Source organism: Meles meles, chromosome Y, assembly GCF_922984935.1.
Source record: "Meles meles chromosome Y, mMelMel3.1 paternal haplotype, whole genome shotgun sequence".
NCBI lineage: Eukaryota > Metazoa > Chordata > Mammalia > Carnivora > Mustelidae > Meles > Meles meles.
Genome location: NC_060088.1, coordinates 12805516 through 12822627, shown reverse-complemented (window position 1 = coordinate 12822627; position 17112 = coordinate 12805516). Strand labels below are relative to the sequence as shown.

At 37.4% G+C, this 17112-nt stretch overlaps 1 protein-coding gene across 2 annotated transcripts; it reads right to left on the bottom strand.

Annotated features, from left to right (window-relative positions):
* Positions 1 to 297: 297 nt before the first annotated feature.
* On the bottom strand, positions 298 to 16870 carry LOC123935838 (ATP-dependent RNA helicase DDX3X-like). Of its 2 annotated transcripts, none has more exons than XM_045996648.1 (17): positions 16691 to 16870; positions 13674 to 13734; positions 11405 to 11452; positions 8647 to 8776; positions 7821 to 7979; positions 7644 to 7743; positions 6689 to 6824; positions 5740 to 5825; positions 5228 to 5326; positions 4983 to 5143; positions 4469 to 4613; positions 4233 to 4377; positions 3882 to 4063; positions 3682 to 3799; positions 3296 to 3449; positions 2863 to 2996; positions 298 to 2728 (listed from the first exon to the last, which is right to left on the bottom strand). In XM_045996648.1, exons 1-17 carry the CDS (start codon positions 16733 to 16735, stop codon positions 2649 to 2651), a joined length of 1983 nt encoding a protein of 660 aa, XP_045852604.1. In that variant the 5' UTR covers positions 16736 to 16870; the 3' UTR covers positions 298 to 2648. The 2 variants fall into 2 exon arrangements, with proteins under 2 accessions (XP_045852604.1, XP_045852603.1); XM_045996647.1 differs by having other exon boundaries at positions 2863 to 2999; positions 16691 to 16869.
* Positions 16871 to 17112: the final 242 nt, after the last annotated feature.

The window sequence follows — 17112 nt, the reverse complement described above, 5'->3', positions numbered from 1 at the left end:
CCAATCTCTGCTATTAGAAATGAGGATAGTGCCTACCCTTCAGTGATGGGAAATTAGTTCTACAGACAACAAAAAATTTGAGATTGATTCCCTTAAAAAAGCCAATTTCATAATTATCTATTGTATTAACATGTTAAGCTGGTTTGGTTACATAAGTTAACTGGTAGGGGCTGCTTGCCTTGGTGTGTGACCAAAGTTGGAGACTGGGAAGCTAAGCCATCTGTTGTTATTCTCCAGGTTGACAGTACAATTCCATTTCTACATCTCATGATTAAGGCACAACTGACGGCAACAAGATTACGTTCAACTTTTTATTTTAGTAAAATCAGAATAAACACAGCACATGCAGTGCTAGCATCTAAAATACAATAAGCAATTATTAACTTAGTGACTTGAGGTTCAAGATCTACATTCAGCAATTTTAAGTCCATACTTACTGATAAAACTGAATGTAAAAGTCACTAGTTATGGTAATACACAAAGATAACCACATGTTTGAGGATTGCAAATATGCCAGACAGCCACTGTAAACCAAGCCAAACAAAAACATTAACTAAAACAAAACTCACAGAACCTTTGAGAATGTGGACACTTCATTATCAATGTTCAGAAGTGTTTCATTAGTATTTTAAGACAAGTGTATCAAAACCTTGGCATGTTTTAATTTCAAGTTGCCAATTTTGTCTTAAACTTTGTCAGAAAGTTACAACTAGCTGTATCACCAGTGCTGGGTCTGCTTAATTTGACTCAATTGTTTAATAGAACTTAACATTTAAAGCTCACACTACCCCGAAATATATTATTTCACATATGGTGACATTCAACATTCAAGTGCCAGTGTTTTTGTACTGTCTTTTGGTCAAGTTTCTTTAAACTTTCAAAGAATTCACTTTTAGGCTTACAAAAATAAATATTTGTCAAAATGTTCAATAAATATTACACAAACTAGCAGCAAAAAGTATCTAAAATCTGTCATGTGCAAATAGTTTTTTCAACTATCATTCTGTGGTCCCAAATAAAATTTTAGAATCTATTTAACAAGCTGTGTTCAACGATCTCCAAGAGACAAAATAAGATTGGAAGTTTAAGGACACGCACACAAGATATACATATAAAATTCTCTGAATGTGCAATAAAATAAGTACTTTGTAAAAAGTCATGGGCAAAATGTACAAGAGTCTAAACCCATACTAATTGAAATAGCACCGTAACAAATGACCTCAATACTGTCAAGTGCACCTACTTAATGGTTCTTAGAACAAGGCACAATATTCTTGAAAATCTATTGCACTTTAAGAAAAATTTTTGCCTCCTTATGCCACCACAAAGATAGTTTTTGAAGATTACTGCATTCTGGCCACAAAATTACCACAGAATTCAAGCAGAAGAGGCATTTTTAATGATGGATAATCATCTTTGGCCAAATTTATCATAAACTACAATGGAAACCTATGCAACTAAAATAGACTAAGACTGCAGTATATAGAAATAACATCTTATGCAGTTTAGTATGTATTTCCAACCTGTGTGATCCCAAGGATTTTAGTGTTTTTGTTATCCTGATCTACAAAGTCTACAAGTGTAAGCCATTTTAACATTTCAACGCAGCTTAGAGTAATGTGAATCTATATTAAAAGTAAAGCCTGCTGCATAATCCCTCCTGCTCATATCCTCTTGACCAAAAAACATCAACACTAGCATGCGTTAAAGACCAAAACCGAAGCAGGCCCTAAAAGACTGGTCACTGCTATGGTCAGTTATCCTACCATTTCAAGTTTATTGGCAGGCATTAAAAAATCTAATTAGATGAAATCTCCCTCAAACACTTTTGTTATCAAACCTTTAAAACTCTCCCTGTAATAGTATGCCCACATCTGCTTAGCTTGAAATTAGTAACTTAAAACATTAAAAGAGGAACTGCTGTATTTATTTGCCTTAACTTTGAAGGATGCTTTGAAAAATATGGATGTATTCATACATGCCACCTTATCTTGACTGGAATGGCTTATTTAAAAACTAAAAGATTCTAAGTGCCTATCCAGGATAGAGTGAGCAAGTCAGAACTTTAACTTAGTACCGTCTGCCTCTTTTGAAACTAATACTGCCTTAAGATGTTGTTCTCCCAGTCTGCAATACCAAGAAGTGCTAATGCAGGCTACTGTCTAAGGTTTTTTCACCACATTAGTATCTACAGATGAATTGATGATTCCTGTTAAGTTATATCACACCTGGGTGCCAAGGTTTGATTTTAGCCCAAGTTCAGGAAATTTATTTTTTCAAAACAATTGATATCTTGAGCATTACTGAGCCAACAGGACATCAAAATAATAAGTTGTCTAAAGTTAAAGTCACAGTACATTAACAAACAAATGATCCTCAGTCACAAAATTATAAATGCAGTTTGGGGTGATGATAAGCAGGAGGGGAGTTAATCCAAACTACAGCAATTATTTCTTCAAACCAACTTCTGAATAAGGCTGTTCATTGTTCCTTTCTTCTTGTGACTTTGAAGCTCCCTTAAATTTTCAGGAGAATCACAGTTGGTAATGTACTGCAAGGTCTTGAAGCTATAAAATATAGTCTGGCGAAGTTACATGTGGTTTCCATATTAGCTTGTTTGAAAAGGGTGACTTTGTTGCAAAGCAGATTCAATTGCCCCACCAGTCAACCCCCTGGGAGTTATAATTTCCTCCATATCCATCACTATTGTAGAAGCCTCCATAGCCACCTATCAAGAAATGTTTGAAAACAGAAATTAGTTCAGCCACTCAAGTTTCTACTGGATTTTGTATTCTTGGAAATTTCTCCAATAAATTATGCTTTTAAGAAAAAATAGACATAAACGGGAGAAGTTAACATTACCTCCACCAAATCCTCTGCTGCTGCTGTGACCACCTCCACCACTACGGCTGCTGCTTGCACGGCCACTACTAAAGCTAGAACTGCTGGAACCACTACTTTGTCGATAGTCTCTGGCACCAAATCCGCCACTGAATCTACTATTGAAAGGAAAATCATTGCGGGTAGTTTATGTTTGCAACTCAAACCAACAATTCCCGTGTACTTTCCAATCCTCAACTCAAATGCCATAATACTCTTGCAATAGTGTTTCTAAAATCCTGAGCCCTTAACTAGGCTGACATTTAACTCCTTAATTATCTATTTTTAATTTTTTTGTCACATCTACTATCCCTTGTCAAAAATATATTAAGTAACGGCAGTGTTTTAGCTAACCCTGGACACAACTCTCTACCCAAAGCTGGTAACAATAATGAAGGCTCAAAACAATCTGTACCTCTTAGAGCGTCCACGACTGCTACCCTTATAGTGGTGTTCATAAGCCATATTTTCTAACCAAGATGGCACTTCTTGTTTAGCTTCAACGAGCAGATCCAACAAATCCTTCGTGATATTTATATTTCTTTCATTAAAGAATGAGGTGGCAAGGCCTACAAAAATCCAAAGTAGTACATAAACAGGTTTCCATAAAATAGTCTGGGGTTTTCCTTCATATATTTAACAGTAAGCAGGAATAAAAAATGTTGTAATATGTGATGTAATCAAACTAGAGATTTAAACGGTAATTTTAGTTATCTGATGTCACACATCAGCTTTCCTTTGAAAGATAATTTCTAATATTAAAGATTCTGTGACAAACTATTAAATAAACCAACACTTTACCAAGGTTTCCCACACGTCCTGTACGGCCAATCCGATGTACATATTCCTCAATATCACTTGGCAAATCAAAATTGATCACATGTTTCACATTTGAAATGTCTAGTCCTCTCGCTGCCACCTGAAAAGTAACTTTTGTTTAAAAGAAAAAAAAAACAAGCAACATTCAAACATGCTTAATTCAAAAATAAAAATATACACACAGCTGTAGCCACTAAAATAGGGCTTTTTCCTGAGCGGAACTGGTGAAGGGCCTCTTCTCTATCTCTCTGTGATCGGTCACCATGGATACTGGTACAAGCATAGCCTTCATGGTATAAGAAGTCCTCCAGAGAATCAGCACCCTTTTTGGTTTCCACAAACACTAAAGTCAGTGAATCCTTTCCTGTAAAATTAAATGTAAGGTTTGGTTTACTAATAAGAACTCAGCACTTTGGTTCTCTTTGCATTCCATAAAGCAAGCACACAGAGATAATTAAAATAAGCTTTAACCATTAGACAGGTGGGCAAAAGCTAAAGAGATCCAAGTAGATTCTCACTACACTACACTTTACCTGTTGCATTTAAGAGATCAAGAAGAAATGATCGTTTGTCTGATTCTTCCACCCAAACTACTTTTTGTGTGATGTTCTCAGAGGTGGAGCCAACTCTGCCTACAGCCAGAAAGATGTATTCATCCAAAAAATCACGAGCAAGCATCTAAAAAGGGAAAAACACTCTTAGTCCCCGATTTCTTAAATTATCTGAAAATACTTATTTACAAATGTTCTAAAAGAATAGTAAATCATACCTGTATTTCCTTAGGGAAAGTAGCACTGAACATCATAGTGTGGCGAATACCCTTTGGTGGCATAGTATCTTGTTCAACTATACGTCGTATCTGAGGTTCAAAACCCATATCCAGCATCCTATCTGCTTCATCCAACACTAAGTATCTATTATGAAAAATAAAAATACTCCCTTTAGAATTTGATGAGAAACTGACCACTGAATATAGCTGTGTAATATTCATCCTAACGTGCTAGCCTTGCAAAGTAACATATGTAAAACACATAATCACATAACCATTATCTGACACTGTTCCAATGAACCATACAGATTAACTATGACTTTCAAAAATTATGCAGTTCAATTACTGAAATTAGTAAATCTGAAGATAATCTTACTAATAAAATCACTACAAAATGACCAGTAATATGAAAGTTCTACTCCTGTAACCAACAATGCACTGTATGCTAGAATTTAAATAAAAAAATTGAAAACTAAAAAAATTACATCTTATATACATAAAAATTAACACCTACTTGCAAAAGTCTAATCCAATCTTTCCTCTTTCCATCATATCCACTAGACGTCCTGGAGTGGCCACTAACAAGTGACAACCACGCTCTAAGTCTCGAATCTGCTGACCAATATCAGCACCACCATAAACCACACAAGGACGAACTCTAGACCGGTATGAAAACTATAAGCAAAGAGTTTATTAGATGTTCATAAAAACAGCATTAGAATCAATGAAATGGCAATAATCAGTAAAATGCATACTTACTTTTCTGGCTTCCTCATAAATCTGTACGGCCAATTCTCTTGTTGGGGCTAAAATTAAGGAGATAGGATATTGTTTACGGCGCCCGTATCTTCCATTTTCCTAAGAAATGAGAACAATTTAGAAAGTAAACTCAAAGAGCCAAAACTGTTGTTTTTTGAAACAACTGATCAGATAAAAGTCCCTTTATAATTAAGAATTACATCCAGGGTGCCTGGATGGCTGTCTGTTAAGCAACTGCCTTCAGCTCAGGTCATAATCCAGCTCCTAATATCGGGTCCCACATCAGGCTCCTTGCTTGGCAGGGTGTCTGATTCTCCCTTTCCCTCTCCTCCTGCCTGCTCATGCTCTCTTAAATAAATATGCATCTTTTTTTAAAAAAAATAACAAGTAAATAAATGTAATAAGAAAAGGGAACTAAAATAAAACACAGCTAGTACTGTGTTTTATAGTACTAATACTTATCAAGTTTTCACTATGCTAACAACTTATTTTATAAGGAAATCAATCTTTACCTTCACAGCCTTCAAAGCCTCGCCTGGACCATCTGTGTAAATCTGACTTAAGATGGGCAATAGAAATGCTGCAGTTTTTCCGGACCCTGTTAAAAAAATAATTGTGTTCCACATTCCCTTTCAGTGAAAAGAATATTTTACCTTATGCCAAATTTTGGGAAAAATATGATATATTCATATAGTCAAAGCGAGAATTCCAAGTGATTCCTGTTATCTATTTTAAACAATGCAATCCTCTACTCTTCAGATTTTAATTCACATGAAATCGGCATCAACTTCCCTTTCTTTACTTTTTTATATCTTGTAGTACTGATGGAATGCTTCTGAAGTTTAATAGTAAAGGGCTTTATACAGAACTCTGTTTCCTTTGCAGAATAAAAGCCGTAACTGTTTCCATGAAACTTATTTTAAAAAAAAGAGATCCCAGATTTAGCATAACATCATAGTTAAATGTAAAATGATGAAATCCTTAAAGAAGAAAGTTTATTACAAATGACTTAAGTTTCTTTTCTTTCTATACTTTCTATACACAGGTATGTTTTACATGGAGAAGTAGTTCTGCTTTTTATCAGTGCTAAGTTCTCATACTAACTCTGTTCAATTCCCAAAATATTAGAGAGAGGAGGCACAATTACCTTTTCCCCCACGCACAGTTTTATGAATCACAGATTCTTCTCTAAGTTGATTATTTCCTACTCCAGTTACGTAGCTAATGTTCCCCTGCACTGCACTCACAACTTTCCCTTTTGCAATAATAGCAGGTTGACAATTCGCTGCAAAATTCCCTAAGATGTCCTCATGTATCCAAAGGATAAAAAGGTACAAGAAACAAAAAACACTTCAACTAATGTTTACCTAACTCAGAATCAGGCTAACCACAGAACTCAAGTCTCCCTGTAAAAAGTACTATTTCTAGAGAAAGACCAGTTGAAATATACAATCAGCTTACCTGTTTGGGCACAAGCCATCAAGTCTCTTTTTTCTTTGATAATAGGAATGGCATGTTTCTGCACGGGTGTTGGACGAGTGTAACGAGTAAGCTCAATGTTCCCCATGATAATTTCTCCCATCTCAACATCGCTGAACTGTGGGGGAATTAAAAGCAAGTCAAACACAACTAGAAATACCTAACTTATTACAATTTCTGTATTGTGCTACTATGACCAAAACACCCAACCCCAAATATCTACTTTTGGTTGTGATTATATCTGCTGTAATTTTAGGTTAAAGTACCTTAAAAAGTTCTAGGTATTTTTATTTATTTATTTAAAGATTTTATTTATTTATTTGACAGAGAGAGATCACAAGTAGGCAGAGAGGCAAGCAGAGAGAGAGAGAGAGAGAAGGAAGCAGGCTCCCCGCCAAGCAGAGAGCCTGATGCGGGACTTGATCCCTGGGACCATGACCTGAGCTGAAGGCAGAGATTTAAACCACTGAGCCACCCAGGCGCCCCAAGTTCTAGGTATTTTTAAAGAAATAAGACTTCAGTGTCTAAAATACAACAGAGTAACTTTTGGAGTCTTTGTTATGTTTGACATTTTCTATTTCAGAAATTGATATTTCTATTTCATTATTGTTCATAATGGTGACATAAAATCTTAATCTCTCTTTTTATAACCCAATCAAGTATTTAAATGGTTAACGAAGAACTGTTAAGGAGTCATACAAAAAACAACTTACAGGGGCGCCTGGGTGGCTCAGTGGGTTAAGCCGCTGCCTTCGGCCCAGGTCATGATCTCAGGGTCTTGGGATCGAGTCCCACATCAGGCTCTCTGCTCAGCCGGGAGCCTGCCTCCACACCCCGCCCCCCCGCCCCGCCTGCCTCTCTGCCTATTTGTGATCTCTCTGTCAAAAAAAAAAAATAAATAAAAAAATAAAAAAAAATAAAAAAAACAACAACTTACACTTTCAATATGTGGAGGACAGTTACTGCCAGTTGCCTCTACTGGTATATCATCATATTTCTCAAAGTTTATTCCGGTGTTTCCTCCAGAAAAGAGTTCCCTAATATCAAATAATTATTACATAGTTATACTAAGTAACAAGTTTCATATCAATCAACATATATTTCAAAAACTTACTGCTCCAATCGTTCACTTGGTGGAAGTGGTTTTGACCAGTCATCTTCATCTGATTTGTCACACCAACGACTGTGTCCACTGCGTTCAAATTTGCCAAAGCTAGTCCTGTCACCACGACTGCCAATACCATCATAGTCACTCCGTCCACGATCATCAAACCTAAACAGCATAAACAATTGATATGTCATTTAGCTTATATCACAGTATCTCTAAATAAATACTTGTATACTAGTTGAATTGTATCATCAGAAATACCTTTCAAAGACTTCAAAAATTCAACAATGGCTATCTCATTTATAAAATAATGCTTTAATTTTTTTTAGAAGATTTTATTTGACAGAGAGAGATCACAAATAGGTAGAAGGCAGGCAGAGAGTGGGGGAAGCAGGCTCCCTGACAAGCAGAGAACCCAGGTGCCCCAGGTCCTTTAATTAATGGTTATGTATAATTTATGCATCAATTTTTAAGAAATCCACATCCATTTTTACCTTATATAAAGTTGTACAACTTCATCAAATCTCATAATGTTAAGTATTAAGTTTTGTAATGCTTATAGCCAGTACTTCATATTTTCATTTTAAAACTGATAACCCAGCCACCTGGGTGGCTCAATCTATTAAGTGGCAGACCCTTAATTTTGATCTCAGGGAGCCTGCTTCTCCTTCTCCTTTTGCTACTCTACCTGCATGAGCGCACCCTCTCAAATAAAATCTTAAAAAAAAAAAAATCACGACCGAGGAAAATACAAAGAATGAGATCACATCAAACTTAGAGTTTATTCCTAAAGTGCTAGTATAAACACATTTGCAAGCTGAGAGTAATTTACCTTCCCCTTGGTCCACTTCCACGATCACTGAAGTAATTGGGCTTTCCTCTTGAATCTCGGGAGCCAAAACTGCTGTAGACGTCCTTATCTTTACTACAACTCCACCCTGAACTGTCTTTATCATAGAATCCTTCTCAAAAAAGTTAAAAAGAAAAAAAGAAAGGAAAAAAAGAGTTGACAATACTTTTACGATTCCTGTCTTAAAAGCTCTTAACAGTTTTATTTTATTCTTTTCGAACCAAGTATCAATGGAATTACTTTTACCAAATACCGGAGAAGAGAACCAAGATTCAGAGAATTGGGTTTCACCAGCAAATAGTATCACACTAACAATTTAAGTTCCATTCTTTTTTTTTTTTTTTTAATTTATTTGACAGACGGAGATCACAAGTAGGCAGAGCAGCAGGCAGAGAGAGAGGAGGAAGCAGGCTCCCCGCTAAGCAGAGAGCCCGATGCGGGGCTCGATCCAGGACTCTGGGATCATGACCTGAGCCGAAGGCAGAGGCTTTATCCCACTGAGCCACCCAGGCGCCCCTAAGTTCCATTCTTTAAAGTGTCAAAGTTTGCTATATATTAAATGGAGTAAAACAGGAACCTATTCCAATAAAATTATTTTAACAAGACTGTGGCAAACTGCCTTTTTAAAGGTGTAACTGCTATCAGAGGGATCCCAAGTGCCTTCTCCACCAAAGTTTTAACCTCAAAGGTAGTAGGAAGGGAAGCTTTAAGTTTAGCTTAGAGTTATGCCCCATTCCTAAAAATACATGTCATGAACAAAAGCTATTGCTAAAGTTGATAAATGTAAGGTATGCACCATATAGCATATATAACAGATTTTTAAATTCAAAAGGTTTACCTCAGGTAGAATCAGTTACCTAAAAGCTTAAAATAAGAGATCCACTACAAAGTTACCAATAAGGAGAATAATGTCAGACGCATGAGGACAGAGACTATGAAAACTCATGAAGGATGAAGTGCCAAACTGCAGTCGCAGAATTATGCTCAGATGGGCTCTGTGCAGGAAGGGGCATGATTAACAAGAGTCTTATTCAAAAGAATTTGGAGAAGGTAACTTGGTAGCTACTTAACCAACAGCTATAAGTATAATGAATCAGCTGAATTATCTTCAATATACTATCAAGCTTAGTCTAACAATATTTAAAAGAAATTCAATAAATGCAAATACTCAATACAGAGCTTCTTTTCTCTCTTACACCTAACACTTTTAAGATACCCTCAAAACAATCTGAATTAAAAAATGAGCAGGGATCTTTAAAATGACTCCTTAGTATTTAGATATGCAAGCAGTAGAAACATCAGGCAATCAGATTTTTCCTAAGAACTCTAAATTTAGAAAATTAACAACCCACTTAGTAGTCATTTTAACACTATACTTAAGATAAAAAGGTCTCAAACCATTTTTTGAAAGTCTCTAAAGTTCCCCCCCCCCCCCGCCAAAGCTCCTTTATGTTTCAGTGCTAATAACATAAACAGTTGGTGAAACTACTATTCTATTTACCTATATTACTGTCTAAAATATTGTATAGTACTGTCACATCCTAAGAATTCAACAATATGTTGTCAAACTCAACCAAATACAACAGGGGAAAAAAACTGTCATCCTTTCCTAAAGTCCACATGGACATACCTGGAGAGCACAGCTACAGACAGGTAAAAGAAGGTGACCAGAGTAAATCCACTAGAGGGAACTAAATAAACCAGTTAGGGACACTTGATTCTTTGCATTTCATCAAATAATGACAGTACTTCCCCCTCTGCTGTATAGTTGTTAGCCAGTTAACTATATGTCCTTTACTCTTCCATTTCTTAATTTCCATACTGTTACTCCCTCTGAAGCAGTTTGTATACCTTCCTTGCAATTCTAGTCACACACATTCTGAGGATTACCCATTACAAAAAGAATACTGGCGGGTCAGTCAGTAGAGCATGCAGTTCTTGATCTCAAATGTTTTAAGTCTGAGCCCATATTGGGTTTTGATTACTTAAACAGAAAATTCTCAAGAAGAAATTCGACAGTTTGAGAAAATAATTCTATCATCAGCCAGAAGTGATCTTTTGGTATTACACAAACTTACATAAACAGCAGACTATGTATGAAGGTACATACCCAGTCTGCAAGCTATAGTTCATTTCCCCGATCCCCATATTACCTACCTCATTTTTCACCATCTTCTCTTCTCTTAGCTTTTCCTGATTTTTTATTTCTCTTGAAAATTCAGATCACCAATGACACTCATATAATCATCCAACACTATCTTAATCATCCATTTACTCTACATTAAAAACTTAATACTAAATGTCACAGGTTTTTTAGTAACATTTCACACAAAACCCTTCAACATGAAACAGTTCTTGCACAAACTAGAATCAATTTCTCCAACCCACTGAGCATGCCCTTGCTTGCAATCCTTCAATTGTTAAATATTTTGCAACAACTAATTTTCACTGTTGCTGCATTTGAGGATTTCTGTGCCCTCCAGTTAGTTTACAAAACAGTGACCCCCACCTCAGTGACTTTCAAACTGAAACCATGTTGTATTTATAAATAAAGCACTAGAGTAGTGAAACTTTAGGCTCAAAAGAAATAAATATCCATTATGTAATACCAGATGAACTTTTCCAGAGTTATGAAATTAAGAACACAGAAACATAATACACTTCCTCAGTTACCTCATTTTCCCTAAGTTTTACTATCTTAAAACAAAAGTTGGATACAAAAAGTTGCCAGTAAACTTACCTTTAGAGGCTTCTCTGTTCCTTAAGTGAGGAGGTATATAGCGTCCTTCTAGAAGAGAAACAGAAAATTGAAGACCCATCCCATCTACCAGGACACAGTGGTTTACAAGAATATGTATTAGAACACTGATTCTAGAGGTGCATGGGTGGCTCGGTTGGTTGAACGTCTGCCTTTGGCTTAGGTCATGATCTCACGGTCCTGGGATGGAGCATTACACCCAGCTACCTGCTGGGGGTTGGGGGGGTCTGGTTCTGTCCTTTGCTCTCCCTCTGTGCTCTCTCTCATAATTACCTTAAAAAAAAAAACCCCAAAGAAAACACTGATCCTAGAAAACAAACTTTTAAACTATTATCTAAATTATTTTACAACTATAAAAATAAAATCTAAAAATGGGCAAGCGCTTAAATAATACACATTTTTATTCTACATCTAAAAAAAGAGAGAAAGAAAAAGCAGGGGTGGACAATATAAGTTTGGCAAATCTGGGAACATATATTGTAATAAAACCCTCAATCCAAACACATTTCAGTGGTGCCTAGCGTGTTTAGTCAGTAGAGCACATGACTTCTCATTTCTGGGCATGGAGTTCATTAAGAAAAAAAAAAAAGACTGTGCTATTTCAAAATGTATTAATTACAAGTCTTAACAAATACAACTATTGGGGCACCTGGGTGGCTCAGTGGGTTAAAGCCTCTGCCTTCAGCTTAGGTCATGATCCCAGGGTCCTGGGATCAAGCCCCGCATCCCAGCATCGCATCCCAGCATCGGGCTCTCTGCTCTGCGGGGAGCCTGCTTCCTCCTCTCTCTCTGCCTGCCTCTCTGCCTAGTTGTGATTTCTCTCTGTCAAATAAATAAAATATTTAAAAACAAAAACAAAAAAACCCCAAATACAACTATTGCTATAACAAAACTGCCAACTAAGAAAAGAATATGCACTAAATCAACTGACCAATTTCAACTAGCTTTCTTTTTTTTTTTTTTTTTTAAGATTTTATTTATTTATTTGACAGAGAGAGATCACAAGTAGATAGAGAGGCAGGCAGAGAGAGAGAGAGAGAGAGAGAGAGAGAGAAGCAGGCTCCCTGCTGAGCAGAGAGCCCGATGCGGGACTCGATCCCAGGACCCCGGGATCATGACCTGAGCCGAAGGCAGCGGCTTAACCCACTGAGCCACCCAGGTGCCCCATCAACTAGCTTTCTTTCTACTGTGGCAATATAAAGACCATGTAACACGGTTTTCATACAGATGAAAGCTAAGTATTCCAAGAAAGAATTCATTTCTTTCTTGTTAAGTGTTAAGATTTCCTAAATTAACAGCCAGCCTATGATAATCAAATAAAAGCATTTAAACTACAAAGTAGAAGGAAGTCAGTGTTAGTATCTAAATTTTAACTAAATCTCTTTTATATTGTGTCCCAAACCATTAGCATAATTAGATTCTTTTTAAATAAAATAATTAAGTCCTTATAATATGCACAGAGTAGCAAATAAGATTTAATATGGATTAACCATACTTAAAGCTCTTCAGAGTGTTCCCAGTTTTCCTGGAACAGGTATCCAAGCAGAGATCAGCTACTAAATAATAAAGGGTCAACTGTTCCATTCAAATATTAACCTCTAACAAGCACCAAACAAAATACTTCTTTCAAAAACCAATCTATTCAATTTAATATGGCAGACATTTTAAATTCTAACTATAACCCAAGAAGCAGTAGAGCCTAGTTCTATTCTGAAGTGTCAGGTTCATCTTGAGACAGCTGTAATAGCAGCTACAGCAGGTAAATTACAGGTTCCCTTATTAAGTTAATACTGTTCAGGTCAGATCAGCAGAAGGATGAATATTCCCACCTCCTTTATGCTTAACCAGATCCATAGTGGACATAATCTAAAAATTTTGACTATGGGTGCTGGATGGCTCAGATGATGATCTCAGGGTTCTGGGATGGAGCCCTGAGAGGGACCCCCCCTTAGCGGGGAGTCAGCTTCTCCCTCTGTCCCTCCCATCTGCTCCGTGCTCACAAGTTCTCTCTCATAAGTAAGTAAAATCTGAACAAGCAAGCAATAAATAAATAAAAATTTGACTATGACGTTGCATTTGTAATATACAGTATATATACAATATACAAAATATTAAAATATTAAAATATCTATACATACATTATTTGGCAAGAAGAAAATTTTCATTTTAAAACTGCTAAATACAATGAGTAATAAGCTCTAATACTAATTCTTGTAAAAAAAAATTAACATATACAGATTTTTTTACTTACTGCTCGCTGTACTTCCTCCTCCACTCTGATTATCAGAGGAGTTCAGGTCTAGACCAGCAAACTAGAAGGAAAATATTAATACTTCACATGGTGACACACAATAAATTAAAAAAATCAATTTGCAAAAGACAAATCAGTTCTAAAATCCTGTCCTATCCTGTAGCATTACTGCTCTGTGTGCCTCCATGGTTTTAAGAATGCCTTTTAAGGGGCGCCTGGGTGGCTCAGTGGGTTTAAGTCTCTGCCTTCGCCTCGGGTCATGGTCTCAGGGTCCTGGGATTGAGCCCAGCTATCAGGCTCCCTGCTTGGAGGGAAGCCTGCTTCCCCTCTCTCTCCTCCCCTCCTGCCTCTCTACTTGTGATCTCTGTCAAATAAATAAATAAAATCTTAAAAAAAAAAAAATGCCTTTAAAGTCAATGGGGGGGAGGAGTCTATAAGGCAATATACAGAAGCCAACAGTATAACCAGTTACAGATGTTTCAAATACATTCATCTCAAACAGGTTCTTTATAACTATTTTCCAGAGCAAAATGCTCTTCAACCACAAAACTAATTTGTTAGTACCCCCCCCCCACCAGTGGTTTCCCACTTATTATTTGCATTACTTTAAAATTCTACCTGGTAAAAATTCTACCTGGAGAATATTAGGACAATTTGGAAATTCATTAGAGTCTTTATCCGTAAAGACTGTGCCAACAATTTTTACTTTGGATAAATTCCAAGGTAGCAATACCACCACCATCAACTACCATCTCTGAGTACTGTGCAATTTACACTCCATTTAATAATACTGGCCACAGGGAAGGTAGTATTTACTTCATTTTAGAAAGAAAACAAATTCAAAGAGATTGTTCCTTATAAAGGTACTAAGTAACAGAATAATATCAATATCCAAAGCTTTTTAAAGACTGTCTTTCATCTCAATTACTACCTATCCCCTCAATGACACACTTCAACACCATAGAAAAAAAGGTTATTTAGGGGCACCTGAGAGGCTTAGTGGGTTAAAGCCTCTGCTTTCCGCTCCAGTCATGATCCCAGGTTTCTGGGATGGAGCCCTGGATCAGGCTCTCTGCTCAGCGGGGAGCCTGCTTCCCTCTCTCTCTCTGTCTCTCTTCCTACTTGTGATCATTATCAAATAAAACCTTTTTAAAAAAAAAAAAAAAAAAGATATTTTGTTTTATCAGGTTTTGTTAATTAATCCAAAACTTTCAAACTGAAATTTTAAAAGCACAAAACACCACAGCAAAGTGGGTCCCTGCATGTTTGAATAAAAAACAAAAAATCCCAAAAAGAAACAAAAAAATAAGTTATACAATAACATTTGGAAACACTAGAAATCCAAGACACTACCAACTACATGCACCACTAAGATATTAAAAAAATTATCACAACTTTTCCGGCCGTAATTTGCTTACTACTAAATTCTAATAATCCAGAGAGCAGTTTGTCAGAAATTTTAAATGGATTCTAGCAACACAGAAAATGTTACAAATGAGATTTCTTATTTTTTTGCTTTCAAATTTTCAATTTTAGAGGTCTTTTACATTATCAAGCTTCAGCAGACTGCAGGCCTTAAAATAACTATCGTTAGTTGAAAATACCTAGAAGTAGTAAACCACCCAATCTTTCAAATATATTACATGAAACGTTAAAATGTAGAATCAATTTTTAGTTAAGGGTTCAGGACTCAGGAATTCGTCAAGTATTTTTTGCGGAAGGTTTATGCACTTATTTATTTCCTTCAGTTAAACGAGCAAGCTGTTCACTTTACAGTCTGAACGATTCGCTTAAGTTTCTCTGGAAGGTTTACCGCAGTAAAACAAAATTTCTCCTTCCACGGAGAATGAACCGGTTACCTCCCGAAGATCACGACTCCTTTTTCGCATTGCTAACACCTCGAAGTAAAAGGCAGTGTATTTCAAGAGGAAACGCCTTTTTGACCTATTTCAATGTCTTTACTCAGGCGCGACAAAATTAGTAACAACTTTATTTCCCCCACCAAACCGCTTTTCGAGTATTTTTGCCGAGATGCACTCCAAAGTCCAACTACTAATCTATGCGTATGTAAAACATATAGTACCACAAAGAAAAAAATCCACAATGCTGGAATAAATGGCGTTTCAATGACGCTCTGAATTAAGCAAAGGGCAATTTTCGATCTCGAACCTCCGAAGTGGTTACCCGCCAGCGTCCAATTTCCATTATTTCCAACACGGGTCAAAGGAAGCCCAGTGCAGCCGTTCTTCCCTCCCTTCCCCAGTATGCCTTTCCGGCTGTTCTGCGTCACAAAACTTTCCACTCCGGAAACACAACTTCACCATACGCAGCAGGCTGCGACCGCCTGGCGACAGAAACCCTCAAAGTAAACAAAACAACGGTTTCGTCGACTTTTGTGAAGTCAGTCGCCAGAACCAAGTCTGTTCTCTTAGCGTGGTGCAACGCTGCGCTACCCTGCAGTTGGAACAAAGGAGACCGCCGCCATTACCCTGAAAGCCCCTCCTTCCTTCCTGTTCGCCCCATCTCTCCCCGCCCCAGTCCGTGGCTACAAACTATTCTTCATATCGTATCTACTCAAACTACTCTTCATATCTACATATCAACAGCACCGTTGAGCCAGAATCAATGTCATCCAGTGAAAAATCAAACCCCTCAGATAAATACACGAACCCTTTACGCGGACTTCCCTCAGATCGCTAGTCAGCCAGGGCTCGCACATGCGCAAACCGAAGAAAGCGCCAACGGCCGCAAAAGCCGCCATTGTGCTTGGCCGGAATAAATACCTCCGCCCAAGTATCAGCTACTACCGACATGACTGTTAACGCCTCATTTTGTTCGCCGCCGCACCTCTACCTGGTTAGTTTCTTTCTCCGTCCGCCCACAATCCCATCCATACATAACAAAAGTCATACATAACAAAATAAGGGAAATAAAGGTGACTAGATACTACTGCGCCATAAGCCACGTTAAACCAGGAAAAAGGTCCACGCAGTCTCGGGAGGCATATTTGGACTTACCTGCTGGTCCAGCCCGAGCGCATTTTCCACCGCCACATGACTCATGCCTGAAGGGAAACTCGGGAGTTTCCCACCTGCAAGCGTACCGTTTCAGAAAACTCCCGCCCTCAGAGGAGAACTAAAAGCTCTCTGAAGTACACAGCTTGGCCACTGCCGTAATATATCAACCAAGACTTTACGTCAGTACGTAAGCCTTGCGTATTCCTCCTCAGTCCCCCACCCCGCTACCAACCCTTTTATCCCTACCGTTACTTCTGCCTGGCTAAATCACGTTAGTTTAGTCATAACATCGCGGGATCTTCTACTCCGACTCTCCCGTAAAGGCTCTCAGACTTCGCGAGAGCTTTATTTTCTCCTCCCTCCCCCAATGTTTCGGAATTCCTGGAAGCAAGCGGGAATTCGCCTTTTCCTTCTTTCTACGA

What these genes read in the sequence shown, in the direction of transcription:
- LOC123935838 (XM_045996647.1), bottom strand. Translation starts at nt 16,735, where the DNA reads ATGAGTCATGTGGCGGTGGAAAATGCGCTCGGGCTGGACCAGCAG. An exon ending in TTTATGAGGAAGCCAGAAAA is followed by an intron (nt 5,144 to 5,227) that starts GTAAGTATGCAT and finishes CTTTGCTTATAG; the next exon opens with TTTTCATACCGGTCTAGAGT. An exon ending in AGTCGTGGACGCTCTAAGAG is followed by an intron (nt 3,000 to 3,295) that starts GTACAGATTGTT and finishes TCCTTTCAATAG; the next exon opens with TAGATTCAGTGGCGGATTTG.